The 20,241-nt window shown below is 51.2% G+C and overlaps 2 protein-coding genes across 2 annotated transcripts; one reads left to right on the top strand and one right to left on the bottom strand.

The window, feature by feature from the left end:
• The first annotated feature begins 3,778 nt into the window (after positions 1–3,778).
• On the top strand, positions 3,779–4,847 carry LOC148217270 (olfactory receptor 14A16-like). Its single transcript, XM_088158766.1, has one exon. The coding sequence runs from the start codon at positions 3,779–3,781 to the stop codon at positions 4,709–4,711; it is 933 nt and encodes a 310-aa protein (XP_088014892.1). The 3' UTR covers positions 4,712–4,847.
• Positions 4,848–15,249: 10,402 nt separating this feature from the next.
• Positions 15,250–16,182, bottom strand: LOC148217271 (olfactory receptor 14A16-like). The gene has a single exon (XM_088158780.1). The coding sequence runs from the start codon at positions 16,180–16,182 to the stop codon at positions 15,250–15,252; it is 933 nt and encodes a 310-aa protein (XP_088014906.1).
• Between the last annotated feature and the right edge of the window lie 4,059 nt (positions 16,183–20,241).

The raw sequence follows: 20,241 nt of genomic DNA on the forward strand, positions 1-20,241 counted from the left end.
CTCTCACTGCATCCCTTGAGCCAGATGTGTTTGTTTCTCTTCTCTTCTGACAGTCTCTGCTGGGAAAGAAGCTCCTGCATGCCATGTTTCTCCACTGAAAGTTCACAGGCACAGTAAAAATTGAATGATCCCTTTTGGTATGAAGGCCAAGGCTTTGTGTGTGCAGGCAGAGGCAGGCAGGAGGCAGAGCTGTCAGCAAAGGAAGGGGCCAGCGAGGTGGGGCAGCCGGGGGATGACGACAGCCTGCAGGGACAGAGGCGCAGGGCATGGACACCGTAGGACAGCCTGGGCTGCAGAGGGCACAGGGATGGGCAGCAGCTGAAAGGCCCTGACACAGCCAACTCCTGCAGCACTTGGGCCATGCAGGCTGGCCCTGGGCCTGAGGCCAGCAGGGGACAAGTGAGCCTTGCTGTGCTGGGGCCTCATTGCCTCCTTGTCCCTGCTCAGCAGCCTGGCAGGGGCCGCCCCATAGTGCTGCCCTTGGCATTGCACATCTGCTGGGTGCCACAGGAAAAAGGAGACCCCTGTGACACTGTGGGCCCCATGGAACCAAACATCCATTGTGATACTACAGAACCTCACAGAACCAAGGAAACCCATGTGACACTGCGGGGCCTCGTGGAACCTGTGAGTCATTGTGACACTGCACAGCCTTGTGGAACCAAGGAGACCACAGTGACACTGAGGGGCTGCATGGAACCAAGGGTCCATTGTGACACTTTGGAACTTCAGAGAGCATTGTTGAAGTATGGAACCTCAAGCAACCAAAAGTCCATGTGACAGTACAGAACCTCACAGAACCAAGACTGCACGGTGGGTACACACTAATCAAACGTGTCTGTTTTCAATGAAGAAATTTAGGAGTTTTAGATTAAAAAAAAAAGGAAAACCATCTCTTTTCCTGAATATAGCCAGTTCTCCAAGCAAAGCAGGTCCCAGGTGAGTGAGGACAGACAGGATGGGGTTGGGGAATGTGGAGCAAGGTGTGCACACTGGGTCAGACCTCAAGGCACAGCTTCTGTGAGCAGGCCAGACCTCCTGAGGAGAGACCCTGCATCAATATCAATCACAGAATGCTGTAATCACCTCTGCTCTAAAGACAACATCTATGAAATACACCCTTCAAAATAGGAATGGGCATTTCTTAGAATCTCTTGGAAATACTTCTCCATAACTGGATTTGAAAATCTTCCTAATGAACTACCCCAGCCCCGAGGGAAATCAAGGCAGAGCCATGGTTTGTCAGGACTTGCTTGATCCCAATCAGCCCCGTGGTGCATTTGGTGCTGAGCCCTTGAACCTCAGGGCCTGAGAGGAGATTGCACAAACCTTTCCAGGAGTCCAAAGTCAAAAGAAAACCCAAAAGTCTCTCAAAACATTAATGAGTCCCACTGAGGTCCATCCCCAGCACAGGCTCCTCATGGACTCCTTGGAGAAGAGAACTCAGAAACCTCTCAGAGACTCAGAGAGGAAAGGAAAACCCAAAGTACCTTTAAAACCTTGAGTATCTCAAAGTATTAATGAGCCCCACAGAGTGTCAATACAAAGTTCTCCAGGGACTAAGTAAAGTAGATAATTGGGGGCATCACTGCATAAACTACTAAAAGAATAGGTGTAAAAAGGGAAACTCCAAGTACCTTAAAAAACTGAGTACCTTGAAGCATTAATGAGCCCCACTGAGTATCATTACTGACAAAGTCTCTCAAGGGACTCATTAAAGCAGATAATTGGAAGCCATGATTGCACAAAGCACTCAGAGACTCCAAGGCAAAAGCAAAACCCAAAGTGCTCTGAAAAACCTGCAGTCCCTGGGAGCATGAAGGAGCCCCCAGGGCCATTCCTGACCAAGGCTCCCCAGGGACTCGTCCCAGCAGATCCCTGAGGCCACTGGGATGTGGGAGGATGCTGAGGGCAGGACAAGGGGTGCCAGTGGCCAGCCTTGCTGGGGCTGTGCCAGGAGGCCCCAGTGGCTCAGTACAAGGTGTCTCCTCACAGCCCTTGGTGGCACAGACCCTGCTGTGCCCCAGGGCACCAAGACTTGGCTTCTCTTTGTGCCCACCTGTCATTTCTGCCTCCAATTTCCTGCTCTAACTGGAAATAGGGAACACTTTCTCAGTCATGTCCCACAGTGGGACCCATTAAAACTTGAAGAAACTTCAGTATTTTAATTTAGATTTTAGATCTTGAAAAGTTTTTTGAACACTCTCTCAGGGAATGATTATAATGTAAAGCAAACTAAAGCCTCAAGAGATTAATTAAAGTCCTTGTGCTGTGTCTGTGCTGCTGAGCTGGGCCGGGCTCCTGGCACAGAGGCAGCTCCCAAGGTAAACCAAGAGAAGCTTCAAAAAGACATTTGTGCTGAGGAACAGCTCCTCTGCCAGCCCAGCAGGGCTGAGGTCACTGCCTGCAGGCACTGAGGGCACAGGAGCCAGGCACAGACAGGCTCAAGGCAATCAGCACTGGGAAGACATTGAGCTGAGACTGCACTTGGGGAAACATCTTCACAGCCCTGGACATGGTGAGTGTGTGGGTGCAGGGCAATGTCCCCTGTGCTCCTGGAGGGATCTCGTGGAGCCAGCACAGCCCACAGCCTGGGGGATGTGTCAGGAGGACTCCCCCAGTTTCTCTGAGGCACAGCAGGAGGAGGAGGAGGATGTGCTGCAGAGCGGGGCTGCCCTGGGTACCGTCAGAGGGACAGGGCAGGACGGCTCCTGCTGCCAGGGACGGCTGCAGGGGCTGAAGCTGGGGCTGCAGCCAGGGCTGCCCAGGGCTGTCCTGCAGAGCAGCTCCTGCAGCCCTCAGGGCTCTTGGCCAGCACAGCCCATGTGCCACCTGACAGGGACAGCTCTCAGCCTGCCTGGCAGCTCCCCATGCACTGTGGGGAGAAGTTGGAGGTGCAAGGAGCCACCCCCATCAGGGCAGATTCCTCCTGCTGTGGAGATGGTGCTGCATGGCCAGGGCTGCTCTCAGCTTTCTCCTCAAGGCAAGGCAAAGGGGCTGTCAGGTGTGTCTGTGTCACTGACACTCCTGCACTGTCCCCCTGGGCATCAGCACATCTGCCTCACATCTCCCTCACAAAGTGCCTCCTCACACTCCGGTGCCTACAGACAGCAGCAGCAGCCCCTTGGCTTGCAGCATCTCAGTTTGTGTGAGCTGCCCTTAAGGCCCTGCTGGCAGGGAGATGGCCCTGGGCAGTGCCCTGTGCTGGGAGGGGTGTGCAGGGCAGAGCGGAGCCCCCAGGGCTGGGCTGGGCTCTGGCAGCACTGGAAGGGGACAAGGCTTGGATAGTGCAAAACAGGTCCCAGTAGGCACAACTCCAGGCAGTAGAGCCAGATGAACACTTGGTATGTCTCTCTCTCTCAATCAGTATAGAGTAAAAAAAGAGTTTAGCGAAAAGTGTTTTGAAATTAGAGCCTTCAAAAAGGTTTCTTTAATTTTCCAGCACATTTGAAGTGTGATGACCTTGAATTAGAGAGAGGTATATTAAGCAAAGGGCAGCTGTATGGGACCAGAAGGTCAGATTGCACTGTGTCAAATATAGCCTTGTTTTCCTTCTGGGCTCCTCAGCATTAGTGTCGAGAAAAAAGCTGACGATGAGGCAGGAACTCAGGAGCAGAAAATCAAAATCAAAAATAAAAGTTTTTAGTCAAGTTCCCCCACAGGAGGAGAAGTAGTTTTGAGAGTATTCCTAATGTAATTTTACAGGATTGTGTCAAGGAACTGTCTCCCAGTTTGTCAATGTGTTCTTTTAACAGCCCACAATGCCCAGAGTGAGGAAATGTCCAACAGTAGCTCCATCAGCCACTTCCTCCTGCTGCCATTGGCAGACACGCGGCAGCTGCAGCTCCTGCACTTCTGCCTCTTCCTGGCCATCTCCCTGGCTGCCCTCCTGGCCAACGGCCTCATCATCAGCGCCGTAGCCTGCGGCCACCACCTGCACACCCCCATGTTCTTCTTCCTGCTCAACCTGGCCCTCAGCGACCTGGGCTCCATCTGCACCATTGTCCCCAAAGCCATGCACAATTCCCTCTGGGACACCAGACACATCTCTTACATAGGATGTGCAGCTCAGCTCTTTTTCCTTCTATTCTTCATTGGTGCAGAGTATTATCTCCTGACCATCATGTGCTACGACCGCTACGTGTCCATCTGCAAACCCCTGCACTACGGGACCCTCCTGGGCAGCAGAGCTTGTGTCCACATGGCAGCAGCTGCCTGGGCCAGTGGCTTTCTCACTGCTCTGCTTCACACAGCCAATACATTTTCCCTGCCCCTGTGCCATGGCAATGCCCTGGGGGGATTCTTCTGTGAAATTCCTCAGATCCTCAAGCTCTCCTGCTCACACTCCAACTTCAGGGAAGTTGGGATCCTTGCTGTTAGTGTCTGTTTAGCTTTTGGTTGTTTTGTGTTCATTGTTTTCTCCTATGTGCAGATTTTCACGGCTGTTCTGAGGATCCCCTCTGAGCAGGGGCAGTACAAAGCCTTTTCCACCTGCCTCCCTCATCTGGCTGTGGTAGCCCTGTTTGTTACGACTGGCTTTTTTGACTACTTGAAGCCCCCCTCCATCTCCTCCCCATCCCTGGATCTGGCACTGTCAGTTCTGTACTCGGTGGTGCCTCCAGTCCTGAACCCTCTCATCTACAGCCTGAGGAACCAGGAGCTCAAGGCTGCAGTGTGGACACTGATGACTGGAGGATTCAAGAAAGTGTAAACTGATGGTCAATTTCTGCAAATCATTTGTAAAAAAGTCACCTTTGATAATTCTTGTTGGTTTTATTTTGGAGATTGTTGTTTTTGTTTCACTTTTTTACTATAATCCATTAAAAAATTGCATTGTTCATGCCATTTCTCATTGTCTTTCGACCCACTTTCCCTGTGGCCACAGACTGTAAATAAGGTGCTGTGCTCTTAGTGGATTTAAATGAACTAGTGAACTTAGTGGATTTAAATGAACTAAAGGATCTCTCTCCCAGCAGAGTTTTCTCCAGAGATGCTCCTTTTGTTCCCTTCTCTGGAGCTGCAGCAGCAATGCCTGTGTGCAGAGCTGGGGCAGATCAGTGCTGGCACAGCAGCTGTGCCCAGCAGCAGCAGCAGCACTTGGTGTTGCCAGTGCTGCTCCCGTGCCACTGCCCCGCTGCCCTCCTGGCCCTCGTGTTGCTGCAGGGCCTGAGTGCTCTCGGGGCCGGGCACAGCCCTGGGGGTGGCAGTGCAGCAGGGACAGGCCATGGGCACTGCTGGGGCAGCGCTGATGCCTCAGGCCAGGGCCTGGGGGCTCCAGGCTCCTTGGCCAGGCTCGCTCCACAACACTTGGCCAGCCCAATGCTGAGCACAGAAAAGCCCCGGGAGCAGCCCCAGGCTGGCCGTGGGCAGGCTGGGGGCAAACAGCATGGCTGGTGCTCTGCAAGCTCCCTGCAAGGGGGACACCCTGGCAAGGAGCAGCAGAGCAGGGGATGATCCATCCCCAGTGCACTGGACACCCCAGGGCAGCGTCCCAGAGCGTCCTCATGCACCTGCCAACAACATCCCCCCTCTGCAGCCCTGGCCTCTCCCCCAGCTCACACAGGAGCTGCATCCTTGCAGGCACACACACGGCAGCACTGGCTCAGGAGCCCCTGTTTGCATTGCACACAGCAGGCTCAGCACTCCCATGGTGCTGCTGTGGGGACATGGAGCTGAGTGAGCACAAATGCCATTAGCCCCTGGGGCCAGCAAGGGCTGGGGAACGGTAGGGAAACCCATCAGCTTTGTCGTGGCCTCTTAAGTCAGCCAGAAAGTTTGTTCCCATGAGCTGTGAGTTTCCTGTCCCACTGCAGATGTTGTTGCCCAGATCCAGGGCTGCCTGGCAGCCACTCCCAAACTGTCCTGAGCATTTCCTTGTCTTCAGCTTTCCTATCTTTACTCTTGCTAGAAATATTTCTAGATTTCTTCGTCTTGCCCATCCCTGTACCCTCCTCTGCAAACAACCCATCTCTGCCCTTTCCTCTCTGGCCTCACTCCTCATTTCAGTTCCTGAGTCGGCACCATGGGAATGTCCCTTGGGGAGCAAGATCATCCTCCAAGTGCTTCAGGAATTGTCTGCAGGGTCCTGCAGTGCCTCGTGCTGCTCCCTTGCCAGAGGCACCACAGGCCAGGGGGGCACATCTGGGCTGCTGTGTCTGGGAGCGGGACTCCCTGTTGTGGGCAATGAGGAGAGGCTGGAAAGGCTCTGCAGGACTGACAGGATGGGCTTTGGGGCTGTGTGGAGAAGCTGAGGGACCTGGGCTGCTGGACCTTGTGGAGAGGAGGCCCAGGGCTCATCCTGCAACTGCTCCAGGGGTGGTTTCAGAGAATCACAGAATCAGCCAGGCTGTTAAAGACCTTGGAGATCATTAAGTCCAACCTGTGCCCTGACACCACCTTGTCTCCCTGAGCCTCCTCTTCTCCAGGATAAACAATTGCAGCTCCCTCAGTCACTCCTCACATGACTTGTGTTCCAGACCCGTCACCAGCCTTGTTGCCCTTCTCTGGACACGCTCCAGCCCCTCCATGTCCTTCCTAAATTGGGGACCCAAAACTGGACACAGCACTCGAGGTGCTGCCCAACCAGTGCCGTGTACAGAGAAGATTCACTGCCCTGCTCCTGCCGGCCACACCATTCCTGATCCTGGCCAGTTGCCATGGACTTTCTTGGCCACCTGGGCACACTGCTGGCTCATGTCCAGCCTGCTGTCCATCAGTGCCCCCAGGTCCCTTTCTGCCTGGCTGCTGTCCAGCCACTCTGTCCCCAGCCTGCAGCACTGCAGCGTTTGTTGTTGCCAAAGTGCAGGAGCCTTGATTTTATCTTGTTAAACCTCTGATTGGATTTGCGCCCCGGATCCAGCCTGTCCAGGCCCGTGTATAGAGCCCTCCTACCTTCCAGAAGATCCACACTCACACCCAGCTTAATGTCAGCATGATTCCATACGGTCCTAGAGTCTCACAATTTCATGAGGCCTCCCAGTATTACAATGTTGCTTTGGTTCCATGGAGCCCCAGGGTGTCACAAAATCCCTTGGATCCTTGTACCCTGCAGTGTCACAATGGATCCTTGGTTCCATGAGGTCTCACAGTGCAGCAATGCTCTCCTTGGTTCCAGTGTCACAATGGCCTCTTGGTCCCATGGGGCACCATGGTGTCATAATTGTTTCCTTCAGTCTATGAGTCCCTGCAGTGTCACACTCTTGATTATACAAGGCCCAGCAGTATCACAGTGGTCTCCTTGTTTCCACAAGGACAAAAAGTGGCACAACTGTCTTCTTGATTACATGAGGTCTCATGGAGTCACATGGACCCCCGAATTCCATAAGGGTCCACAGTGCCACAATGGACTCCTTGTTCGCACGGTGCCACAATGGACCCCTGCTGACACAAGATCCTGCAGTGTCACAATGGTTTCTTGGTGCCATGACACCATGCAGTGTCAGTGTCACAGTGGTGTCTGAGTCCCTCTGCAGAGCCCTCCTACCCTCCAGCACATCCACACTCACACCCAGCTTGGTGCTATCTGCACATTTGCTGATGGTGCACTAAATCCCCTCATCCAGATCATCAATGCAGATATTGAAATCCATGCTGGCTGGCTCTGATCCCTCAGCCATCCTGGAGGTGCCCTGTGATGGCACTCAAGGTGATCTGTTCCATCACCTCACCAGGCACCCAGGTCAGGCTGACAGGCCTGCAGTTCCCCACATCCTCCTTCCAGCCCTTCTTGGGCATGGGCTCACATTGGCACCTCCAGTCCTCTGGCACCTCCCTGCTGAGCCAGCACTGATGAGAAATGATGGAGAGCAGCTTGGGGAGCTCTTCCAGCAGCTCCCTCATCCCCCTAGGATGGATCCCACCTGTTCCCAGAGACACCAGTGAGCATCTGAGTGGCTCAGCAGGTCCCCAGCTGCTTCCTCCTGGATTACAGGGGTCTGTTCTTCCCCCTGTCCCCATCTACCAGCTCAGGAGAACACTTGTCCTGAGGACATCCTGTCTAATTGTTTGAAACTGTGGCAATGAATGGGTTAAGTAGCTCAGCCTTTTTCTTGTCTTCAGTTTCTCTATTCCCCACAGCATCCAATAAAGAGCTGAGATTCTCCTTGTCTGCCAGTTTACTAATAACTTATTTATAGAAATATTTTCTATTATTTTTCACAGAAGTTGCCAGGTTAAGTCCTAATTGAGTTTTCACTTCTCACATTTTCTTTCTGCATGACTTAATAACATCCTTAAACACTTCCTGAGTTGCCTGCACCTCTTTCCAAATATGATGCACCCAAATTTTTCCCTGAGTGCCTAGAAAAATCTCCATACCCAGCCAGGCCAGTCATTTTCCTCACTAGCTCACTTCTGGCACACTGGGACAGGCTCCTTCTGCTCATTCATCATTCCTTTCTTGAAGTGTCTCCATCTGTAAGGGTCAGTCTGAAGTTCCCCTCGATTTTGCCTCCCGACCGTCACAAGGAGACCTCGAGGACCCCCACCCAGGCTGACTCCCAACAATGGTTTCCTGGCCTGGCCAAGGTGGATGCTCGTGACTGTGTGCTGGTGTATTGTGTTCACTGGACTGTGCTGTCATGGCACCAACCAGAGGTTGTGTTGTACCAACTGAGGACTGCTTGACCGTACCTGTCTCCTGCAGCACCACACAATGGTCCATAAATCTTCCCACCTCTTGGCCAGAGGCCACTCGCTTTGGAGAAGGGCTATAAAAGAGCGACCCTCTGGAAAGACCCTTTGAGATCTCTCCACTGATGAAGACCCGTCTACCCCCTGGAGAAGACCCCTGAGATCTCCCCACGGATGAAGACTCCTCTATCGGATGACCCGTGAGGACGCCCGTCTCGTCTGTTGGTAGCTATTTTCCCATCCCTTTTCTTTCCTTCCCCTCTCCCAATACTTTGTTTCCTATACCTCTCCCCTTTACCGTAACTGAATTGTTGGCATTTGATGAAATGCATTGCTGTTGTTGAATAAACTGATTTTCTGCTGTTGAATAAACTGATTTTGTCCCCTGCACTTTGGCTCTTTGCACCTTTAAGATCAAAAGAACCATCACGATCCCCGCTCTGTATTAATAGCGGATCGTGACACCATCGTCCTTGGCTCAGGCAGTCTCAGAATACCAAATCCTCCTGAATATTGCCCTGAACCCCAAATTCATGCTCAAATGCCAGTAAAATGATTCAGCTTGAGATCTCTTTGCTTGATCTCTTTATTGGTACTCCAATTCTGGGTGTTTTGATGGGATTGACATGGGAATTATTCAGGTAGGAAAAGATCTCCAAGATCATCCAGCATTGCTTGATGCCACCAGAAGAAACAACTGGACAGAGCAGATGATATTTTTTGGGCTGTAAAGTCAAAAAATCATCTCCTCAATTAATTTCCAATGTTGATCTGAGTCCCCATGGATGTTCCTGCCCCAGGGTTCATCCAGGTGCCCATGGGGATCCAGGAGGACTTGAAGAGCACCAGCCAGGTGTCATCCCAACCTGGATCACCAGGGATGTGGGCCACCAGGGCTCTGCCCAACCAGCGTGGCTCCTGTGATGGGGGATGAGGTTGGAGATGCACACGAAGCTCTTCCCACTGTTGGAGCACTCACAGGGCTTCCCTTACTGGTGCCTGCGTTGGTGTTTGGCCAAGAGAGAGCTCTGGGTGAAGCTCTTCCCACACTGGGGACACTCCTATGGCCTCTCCCCAGTGTGGATGCTCCGGTGCCTGATGAGGGTGGAGTTGCAGCTGCAGCCCTTCCTGCAGTCAGGGAAGCAGAAGGGCCTCTCCTCTCTTACAGCAGAGGACAGCAGACCTGTTCTGAAACCTCTTCAAACACCCGGGACACTCAGAGGGCCTCCCCTGGTGTGAGTCCTCTGCTACTGGATCACCTTGTTGCTCCACCCAAAGCTCTTCCCACATTCCCCACCCTCATAGGACCTTTCCCCAGTGCAGAGGCAGTGGTGGGTGATGATGTTGGAGCTGCAGTTGAAAACCTTCCCACACTTGTAAAGCCATTCCATGGTATGGATCATTTGGTGCTTTATCAGGTAAAATCTCTCACTGATACTCCTCCTGAGGAGGCTCAGACAGCTTTGTGACTTCAGCCCTGGTGGGACAACAGCAGGCAAGGAGAAACACCCCTCTAGATCATGGCGAGATGTTCCTCCCTCCCATAGGCCTTTGTAGGCACATGTGAATTCCTTCAGTTCTATTGGTTATTGTAGTTGATGTCACCAATGTTCACCCCAGCTCTGTGAGATTTGGATTTGTGAAGGATTCTCAAAGCCTGACTGAAAGCTCACACAGTCTTGTACATCTGGATGCAAACTCTGAGATAAGGTGTGCTGACTTAGAAAGGCCCTGGAATAGAGAAGACATTGTTGAGAGACAGATTGAACTAGAAACAAGTTTCAAGCAATGGCCTTGCAAAAAGACCAGATATTTTGGAGAATTAAAACTGTGAAAGATGCATTGTGGCAAGGCCACGTGGGATACAATAATAGGTGACTGGTGTTAGAATTATTAGCACCATTGTGTGGCAAAAGCAAATAGGCTGAAAAACATTTCTAAGGTATTGTAACCAGGAAATAACTTGGCTTCTAATAGAATTTTACATGTCTTATGTTTCACCCTTCAATAAGACTCATAAAGGAAGAAAATCTTAAAAAAAACAAGAAGCCACTCAGTTGCCCCATCTCTGTAGAGCAGGGATATTCCAACATGCAGGCAGGGCTCCAGCCCTGCTGGGCTGGGAGAGGAGCGGCTCATCCAGAGAAATGTTTTTGAAATTGTTCTTCATTGCCACAGTCACCCTCTGGGCCAGAAGCCTGGCCCAGCTCAGCAGCACAGACACAGCACAAGGACTTTAATGACCCTCTCAGGGTTTTGGGGCTATTTACATCAGAATCAGTCCCTGAGAGTGTCTTCAGAAATCTTCTGAAATCTTAAATTGAAATTCCAAAGTTTCGTGAAGATTTGATGGACTCCACTGAGGGTCACAACTCACATGAAAATATCCCCGGTTCCAGTTAGAGCAGAACACTGGAGGCACTGATGACAGGTGAGGACAAACAAGGGAAAGGTGTCTGTGATGCTGAGCAAACCTGGATGTGTTTCAGGAATGCAAAGGGCCAAGGGCTGAGCCCCAGCCCCTGGCAAGGCAGATCCTGTCCCTCCCTCATTGCTCAGGGCTTCAAGACTCCAGGGATTGTTCTACTTATTGGAGTCAGTTTCGTGTTCTTTTAAGGAGGAAGATTTCAAAGTACACCTCATGCATTTTTTTCTTTATTCAAGTGAGTATTTTTTTAAATTTTTTGGTTCAGAGAAGAGCTGATAGAAGCATTCCCCAAGTGATCTTGATTCTGAATGTTTCCTTAGGAGGTCTGGGCACACAGAAGAATGAGCCCCTTGCAGGCTGACCCTGTTTGGACAACCTGCTCCTCACCCCCAGCCTCACCATGTCTGACATCGCCCACCTGGGACTGACATCCCTGTGCCCTGCAGCAGAACCTTGTCCCCTGAGCTCTGCAGCTGGGTGTCCCAGCCCATTGCACCATGTCCCACCTGCTCTCCTCAGGGCTCTGCCTGCACACAGGCCCAGGAGAAGTTTTCCTGTTTGTGAGGAAAGAATGGAAAAGCCTGAACAGATTTCCTAAACGACAAACCCCCACTGTAGAACCACATGCTCAGTCCAGGCTGCCTGGAAGGCTTGCCTGGAAGGCTCTCCTTTCTGCAAGGGCGAGTGTGAGCAGAAATGATGTCTGTAAGCAGAATACTCTGAGTCTTTCAGCTGAATTCTCTGTCCCTGTCCTTTTTCTGGATCTCTGTTGCAGATAGAAGCTGCTGGTGCCGTTCTCACCTTTAATCCCTCTTTTGAATGCAGACAGTCCAGGTGTGTTAAGCAGGTGTCACTGAGTTTATTCAAAGCTTTTGGATCCTCATGGAACTAAGGTGACAATTGTGACACAGGGGGCACTCATGGAACCAAGGAGACAATTGTGACAGCTCAGAGCATCACAGAAACAAGGCTCCATTGTGACACTGAGGGCAATCATGGAATCAAGGAGACCATTGTGACACAGCCAGGCCACATGGAACCAATGTTCCATTGTGACAATGCAGATCCAAGGAGGCCATGGTGACACTATGTGACCTCATGGATCCAAGGGGCCACTGTGACACTGAAGAACTTCATGAAATCCAAGGTCCATTGTGACACTCCAGGGCCTCGTTGAAGCAGGGAGACCATTGTGACACTCAGAACCTCATGGCACTGAGGGTTTATTGTGACAAGGCAGGGTCCCATGGAACCAAGTGTCCATTGTGACAATGTGGATCCCAAGAGACCATGGTGACACTATGGAACCTCATCGAACCAAGGGTCCTTTGTGACACTCCACGGCCTCGTGGAACCAAGGAGATCATTGTGACATAATGGAACCTCGTGGAACCAAGGGTCCATTGTTACAGTCCAGAACCAAGAAGACCATTCTGACAGTCCAGAACCTCATGGGACCAAGATTCCATTTTTATACAGTGGGGCTTCATGGCACCAAGGAGCCACTGAGACACAGCAGGGCCACATGGAACCAGTGGTCCATAGTGATACTGTGGATCCAGGGGCACATGGTGATACCACAGAACCTCATGGAACCAAGAGTCCAGAGTGACACAGCAGAACCTCTTGGAATCAAGGCAACCATGTTAGGCTATGGAGCCTCATGGAACCAAGAGACCATGGTGACATTGCAGGGCTTCATTTGAACAAAGGACATGGTTGATGGGACAGGACGTCATGGGAACAATGGGACATTGTGACACTGCAGAGCCCCATGGAACCAAGGAGACCACTGTGACACTGAGGAACCTCATGGAACCATACAGCCATTTTCACACTGAGGAACCAAGGAGAGCATTGCTGACAGTACAAAACCTCATGGAACTGAGGGGCCATTGTTATCCAGGGAGGCCTCGTGGAACCAAGGGGCCAGGGTGAAACTGTGGGGCCTCATGAACCAAATATTCATTGTGACCTTGCAGGGCTGCTTTAACCAATTGTCCATTGTAATACTGAGGATCCAAGAGACCATGGTGACACTCTGGCAGTTCATGGAACCAAGAGGCTGTTGTGACACACCAAGGAGAGCATTGTGGCAGTGCAGAACCAAGGAGGCCATTTTGACAGTACAGACCCAAATGGAACCAAGGGTCCATTGTTATACAGCAGGGCCCCATGGAACCAAGGGGCCATTGTGAAACTGTGCAAGGGGCATAATGGAGTCAAGGACAGCACTGACACTGAAAGCCACAGGAAAGAAAATTTTGAACACAGTTTTGAATATCGGAAAACAGATATTCTTTATTACATCATGGTGGTCACTGTGGCAAACCTTCCTCCATTCGAGTGCACTGAGCATTGAATGAACAGAGTTTTTATCACACACACTGGTTACATACTCTTTAGCTATTCCCACTTTCTTTGAATTTATTGGACACAGTTGCACTCCTTATCACAAGTCCTTATATGGTTCTTTGGGGTCTGTCTTCAACATCCAGTGACCTTTTCAGGGAGCTTCTTCTCAACCTCCACTTTTGAGTTAGGGCAATATTATTGTTTTTTATAATTTCTGCTTTATCAGCCTTGAAGAGCTGAGCTGGCATCCTCCTTGCATTTTGTGTGACTTCAGTTTGCCTCAGCTACATCCTTTATCTGTTTCTCCAAGGTTGTGCTGTTCTGTTCTCTGCCCTTGATCAGTGTAAATGTTGTTCTGTTCTCCTGTCCTTGTCACAGTGCTCTCCCCACAAGGCGTGTTTGCAACCCCCTGCAAGCCATGGGCTTGGGGTGGGCAAGTGTTCCTGAGGGAACAGGGATGGGACAGCTGGGCTGGATGAACCAAGGGATGTTCCATTCCATGGCACACCATGATCAGAAATTAACTGAGAGAAGCGACGGGCAAGGGGCTTAGGGAATTGATTTCTTTTTTAAGAACATTTTTATTCAAAATAGCACCTACACATACAGAATCCACTCCTGCTACAATATGGTTAAGTATTTTCTGCTGCTAGGAGATTTCCTGTGGATTTGCTTTGCTTCTGTGTATGGCCTTTGCTTTTTGTGGTTTGTGGGGTTTTTTGTTGTTGCGGGTGGGTCTTGCTTTGTTTTTTTTGTTTTTTTTGTTTGGGTTTGATTTTCCGTATTGAACTGCCTTTTTATCTGATACATAAATTCAACCTTTTTTTGTGGCTTGGTTGACACCTGATGGCAAGACAAATTTACCCAATTCAGTTATTTTGCCAAACTACATTTTGCAGTCGCCATTAACCAGATGAATACGGTCACAGACTCCCTGCAACTTGGCAGCATCCACAAAGGAATTGAAAATGCATTTCATGTCATTGTAGAGATAATAGAAATGTTCCACACTGGTGGTCAAGGGCTGGTCACTGAGGGATGTCACCAGGGAGTGGCTGCCAAGAGGACTCTGTACCACGGATGACATTTGACTCTGATTGTTCAGCCAAATTCCCACCCACCCCATGTTCCTCTCCTGCAGCCCAGCTCTCTCCAATCTGGCTCTGAGGAGAGCACAGCAGACCATGTCCCAGGCCTGGCTAAAGTCTGGGCACACAACATCCCCTTCTTTTCCCTCCCACAGGGGTTCTGCAATCCCTTCCCTGTGCTGCCAGTGCCTGCAATGGCTGCAGGAGGATTTGCCACCTGCCCTTCCCTGCTGAGCCTGACCAGTCTGTGACTGTCCCAGTGCCCCTCCCTGCCCTGTTTGCAGACTGGTTCCATGTCTGCCCTTCCCAAGTGCCCAGGACCCTCTGGGATGACTCTGGCCTTTCCAAGGGGTTTGAGAGAGGTCTCACAATGACACTGTCCAGACTTTGCAACATCCCTGACACCAAAGGCCTTTTCCACATCCCTGAGTTCCAGGTCAGTGCCCAGAACACAGCACAGCCCTGTCCAGGTTCTCAGGGTGGTTCAGAAGGGAGGCAGCTCTGATCTCTCCCCACAGATCAGAGTACTTCATTAAAAAAATGTACAGACAATAAGCTTTTAAAAAGTCATTGTGCTATAAAGGAAAGGTAAATTTTGATGTAGAAATATTATGAGTAGTGAAATTAATTTCTGGAATACATTATAGCAGTAGAAAAACAGTATAACAGTAGCAAAAAATTACGAAGAGGAGCAAAACAGTTTATAGTTACTTCCATTCTGAGTACTCTGCAGAAGAAAGGCACAGTTTATTGCTTCAGAAAAAAGCCAGTCAACCCTTTACTCAGGGCATCCTTGAGTTCCTGGTTCCTCAGGCTGTAGATAAGGGGGTTCAGGGCTGGAGGCACCAACGTGTACAGAACTGACAAGGAGATATCCAATGCTAGGGAGGAGATGGAGGGGGGCTTCAGGTTAGCAAATACGCCAGTGCTGATAAACAGAGAGACCACAGCCAGGTGAGGGAGGCAGGTGGAAAAGGCTTTGTGCCGTCCCTGCTCAGAGGGGATCCTCAGCACAGCCCTGAAGATCTGTACATAGGAGAAAACAATGAACACAAAACAACCAAAATATAGAAGAGCACTAAGCACAATGACAGCAACTTCCCTGAGGCTGGAGTGTGAGCAGGAGAGCTTGAGGATGTGTGGGATTTCACAGAAGAACTGGCCCAGGGCATTGCCATGGCACAGGGGCAGGGAAAATGTATTGGCTGTGTGCAGCAGAGCATTGAGAAAGGCACTGGCCCAGGCAGCTGCTGCCATGTGGGCACAAGCTCTGCTGCCCAGGAGGGTCCCGTAGTGCAGGGGTTTGCAGATGGACACGTAGCGGTCGTAGCACATGATGGTCAGGAGATAAAACTCTGCGGAAATGAAGAACACAAGGAAAAAGACCTGAGCAGCGCAGCCTTCATAGGAGATGTGTCTGGTGTTCCAGAGGGAATTGTGCATGGCTTTGGGGACAGTGGTGCAGATGGAGCCCAGGTCAGTGAGGGCCAGGTTGAGCAGGAAGAAGAACATGGGGGTGTGCAGGTGGTGGCCGCAGGCTACGGCGCTGATGATGAGGCCGTTGGCCAGGAGGGCAGCCAGGGAGATGGCCAGGAAGAGGCAGAAGTGCAGGAGCTGCAGCTGCTGCGTGTCTGCCAATGGCAGCAGGAGGAAGTGGCTGATGGAGCTGCTGTTGGACATTTCTTCACTCTGGACATGGTGGACTGTTGAAAGAAGACATTGTACATCCGTGACCAACTCCTTTGACTCAATCCTATGCTATTTTCTCAGGAATCCCCTCAAAATAATGCTCTTCTTGTTGGGGTAACTTTGCTAAACCTTTTTCAGTTTGGGTATCTGTTGATGCTGATTTACTGTCTCATCCTCAGAATTGCTCTCAGCCAGAACACTGAGAAGTCCAGAAGGAAAACAGGGATACATTTGACACTGTGCAGTCAGTCCTGCTGGTCCCACACTCTTGCACTTTGCTCATTTCCCCTCTCTCTATTTCATTGTGATCGCCTTTAAAACATTCTTGAAAAACTAAGTGGACTTTGAAGGCTCCATGTTCAAAATACTTTTCCCCAAAGTATTTTTAATTTTTTTGCAGATAGACAGAGAGATACCAAGGGTTGTTCTTGCTCTCTGCTGCCTGGAGTTGTGCCTACTGGGAGAGGCTTCTCTCTACTCAAGCCTTGTCCCTGCCAGTGCTCTCAGAGCCCAGCCCAGCCCTGGGGGCTCAGCTCTGCCCTGCACACCCCTCCCAGCACAGGGCACTGCCCAGGGCCATCTCCCTGCCAGCAGGGCCTTAAGGGCAGCTCACACAAACTGAGATGCTGCAAGCCAAGGTGCTGCTGCTGCTGTCTGTAGGCACAGGAGGGTGAGGAGGCACTTTGTGAGGGAGATGGGAGGCAGATCTGCTGATGCCCAGGGGGACAGTGCAGGAGTGTCAGTGACACAGACACACCTGACAGCCCCTTTGCCTTGCCTTGAGGAGAAAGCTGAGAGCAGCCCTGGCCATGCAGCACCATCTCCACAGCAGGAGGAATCTGCCCTGATGGGGGTGGCTCCTTGCACCTCCAACTTCTCCCCACAGTCCATGGGGAGCTGCCAGGCAGGCTGAGAGCTGTCCCTGGCAGGTGGCACATGGGCTGGGCTGGCCAAGAGCCCTGAGGGCTGCAGGAGCTGCTCTGCAGGACAGCCCTGGGCAGCCCTGGCTGCAGCCCCAGCTTCAGCCCCTGCAGCCGTCCCTGGATCTGGGAGAGTCCTCCTGACACATCCCCAGGCTGTGGGCTGTGCTGGCTCCAGGAGATGCCTCCAGGAGCACAGGGGACATTGCCCTGCACCCACACACTCACCATGTCCAGGGCTGTGAAGATGTTTCCCCAAGTGCAGTCTCAGCTCAATGTCTTCCCAGTCCTGATTGCCTTGAGCCTGTCTGTGCCTGGCTCCTGTGCCCTCAGTGCCTGCAGGCAGTGCCCTCAGCCCTGCTGGGCTGGCAGAGGAGCTGCTCCTCAGCAGAAATGTCTTTTTGAAGCTTCTCTTGGTTTACCTTGGGAGCTGCCTCTGTGCCAGGAGCCCGGCCCAGCTCAGCAGCACAGACACAGCACAAGGACTTTAATCAATCTCTGGAGGCTTTAGTTTGCTTTACATTATAATCATTCCCTGAGAGAGTGTTCAAAAAACTTTTCAAGATCTAAAATCTAAATTAAAATACTGAAGTTTCTTCAAGTTTTAATGGGTCCCACTGTGAGACATGACTGAGAAAGTGTTCCCTATTTCCAGTTAGAGCAGGAAATTGGAGGCAGAGATGACAGGTGGGGACAAAGAGAAGCCAAGTCTTGGTGCCCTGGGGCACAGCAGGGTCTGTGCCACCATGGGCTGGGAGGAGACACCTTGTCCTGAGCCACTGGGGCCTCCTGGCACAGCCCCAGCAAGGCTGGCCACTGTCACCCCTTGTGCTGCCCTCAGCATCCCCCCACATCCCAGTGGCCTCAGGGATCTGCTGGGATGAGTCCCTGGGGAGCCTTGGTCAGGAATGGCCCTGGGGGCTCCTTCATGCTCCCAGGGACTGCAGGTTTTTCAGAGGACTTTGGGTTCTGCTTTTCCCTTGGAGTTCTCTGAGATCTTTGTGCAATCATGGCTTCCAATTATCTGCTTTAATTAGTCCCTTGAGAGCCTTTGTCAGTAACAACACTCACTGGGACTCATTAATGCTTCAAGGTACTCAGGGTTAATTTAAGTTCTACTTTTTCACATTGAGTCTCTGATAGGTTTGTGTAGTGATGGCCTCCAATTATCTGCTTTAATTAGTCCCTTGAGAGCCTTTGTCAGTTATGATACTCAGTGGGGCTCATTAATACTTGAAGGTACTCAGTTTTTTAAGGTACTTTGCTTTTTCCTTTCTTTTCTCAGTCTCTGAGACATTTTTGGGCAATCCTGGCCTCCCATTCTCTCCTCCAAAGAGTGTCCATGAGGAGCCTGTGTTGGGGATGCACCTCAGTGGGGCCCATTGATGCTTTGAGACACTTGGGGTTTTTCTTCTGCCTTGGACTCTTGGAAAGGTTTGTGCAATCTCCTCTCAGGCCCTGAGGTTCAAGGGCTCAGCTCCAAATGCACCACGGGGCTGACTGGGATCAAGCAAGTCCTGACAAACCATGGCTCTGCCTTGATTTCCCTCTGGTCTGGTGCCGTTCATTAGGAAGGTTTCCTACTGCAGTTAGAGAGAAATATTTCAAAGAGCTTCTATGAAATATGAATTCCTATTTTAAAGAGAGTGTTTTATAGCTCTTCTCATTAGACATATGTGATTGCAGTATTCTGTGGTTGATATTGATCCAGGTTCTCTCCTCAGGAGCTTTGGCCTGCTCACAGAAGCTGTGCCTTGAGGTCTGACCCAGTGTGGACAACCTTGCTCCACATTGCCCAACCCCATCCTGTCTGTCCTCCCTCACCTGGGACCTGCTTTGCTTGGAGAACTGGCTGCACTCAGGCCAAAAGTAGTTTCTTGCCTTTTTTTTGTTTTGTTTTGAAGCATTCTAAAACTCCTGAATTTCCTCATTGAAAACAGACACCTTCTATGAGTGTGTGCCAGCCCAAGGTACCACCAAACAGGTTCCCCAAGTCAGAACCCTGCAAGGAATGTTTGAGACCTTTGATTTCGTTGGTTCCACAAGGCATTGCTGGGTCACCATGCACTCTTGGTTCCATGAGGTTCTGTTCTGTCACAATGGAGATTTGGGTCCATGGGGCCCCACAGTGTCACAATGCTCTTTTGGGTTCCATGAGGCCTTGATCTGTCACAATGGACTTTTGTTCCTCGAGGTTCTATACTCTCACCAATGGTCTCTGTAGTCCCAGAGTGTCACAATGGACTCTTGGTTCCATGTGGCCCCACAGTGTCACCGTGGTCTCCTTGGTTCCACAAGGCCGTGCAGTGTCACAATGGCTCACAGGTTCCATGAGGCCCCACAATGTCACAGTGGCCCCTTGGTCCCATGAGTTTCCCCAGTGTCACAATGGTTCCTTGGCTCCACGTGGCCCAGGTGTCTCACAATGGACTCTTGGTTCCGTGGGGCCCCACAGTGTCACAGGGGTTTCCTTGGTTCTGTAGGGTCACACTGGACACTGCAGCGCCCCCTGCTGGCCGGGAGGACCTGGCACTGTGCGAGCACCTCCTGGTGGCTGACCCCTGCAACTGTGAGTGGCTTGTACTGGTTTGTACTGGTTTGTGCTGGGATGGGGTTCAGGAAGTGCTGGGATGGGGCTGGAGTCACTGGGTTGTACTGGGTTATACTGAGAGAGGGTGTGTGAGTGTCTGGGTAGACCTAGCACTGTGTGTACTGGTTGTACTGATTTATACTGGTTTGTACTGGGATTGGCTGCTGGGGGGTTACTGATTTGTACTGGGTTATTCTGGGATGTGGTACAAGGGGTGACTGGTTTATGTTGGGTTATACTTGGTTATACTGGGTCATACTGGGTTACACTGGTTTATATTGGGATGGGGTGCTGGGGGTCACTGGGTTATACTGGGTTATACTGGTTTATATTGGGATGTGGTCCTGGGGGTGACAGGGTTTTAGAGGTTTATACTGAGTTATAGAGGGATATTCTGGATTCTACTGGGTCAGACTGGGGTGTACTGGGTTATACTGGGAGGGAGCTTGGGGATGCTTGGCACTCTAGTGGGAGCAACTTCTGGGGATGCTGGCCTTACTGGTTTATACTGGGATGGGGCCTGGGACCTACTGGGAGTGA

The sequence above is a fragment of the Sturnus vulgaris genome, unplaced genomic scaffold (genome assembly GCF_052056855.1).
Source record: "Sturnus vulgaris isolate bStuVul1 unplaced genomic scaffold, bStuVul1.hap1 Scaffold_87, whole genome shotgun sequence".
Taxonomy (NCBI): domain Eukaryota; kingdom Metazoa; phylum Chordata; class Aves; order Passeriformes; family Sturnidae; genus Sturnus; species Sturnus vulgaris.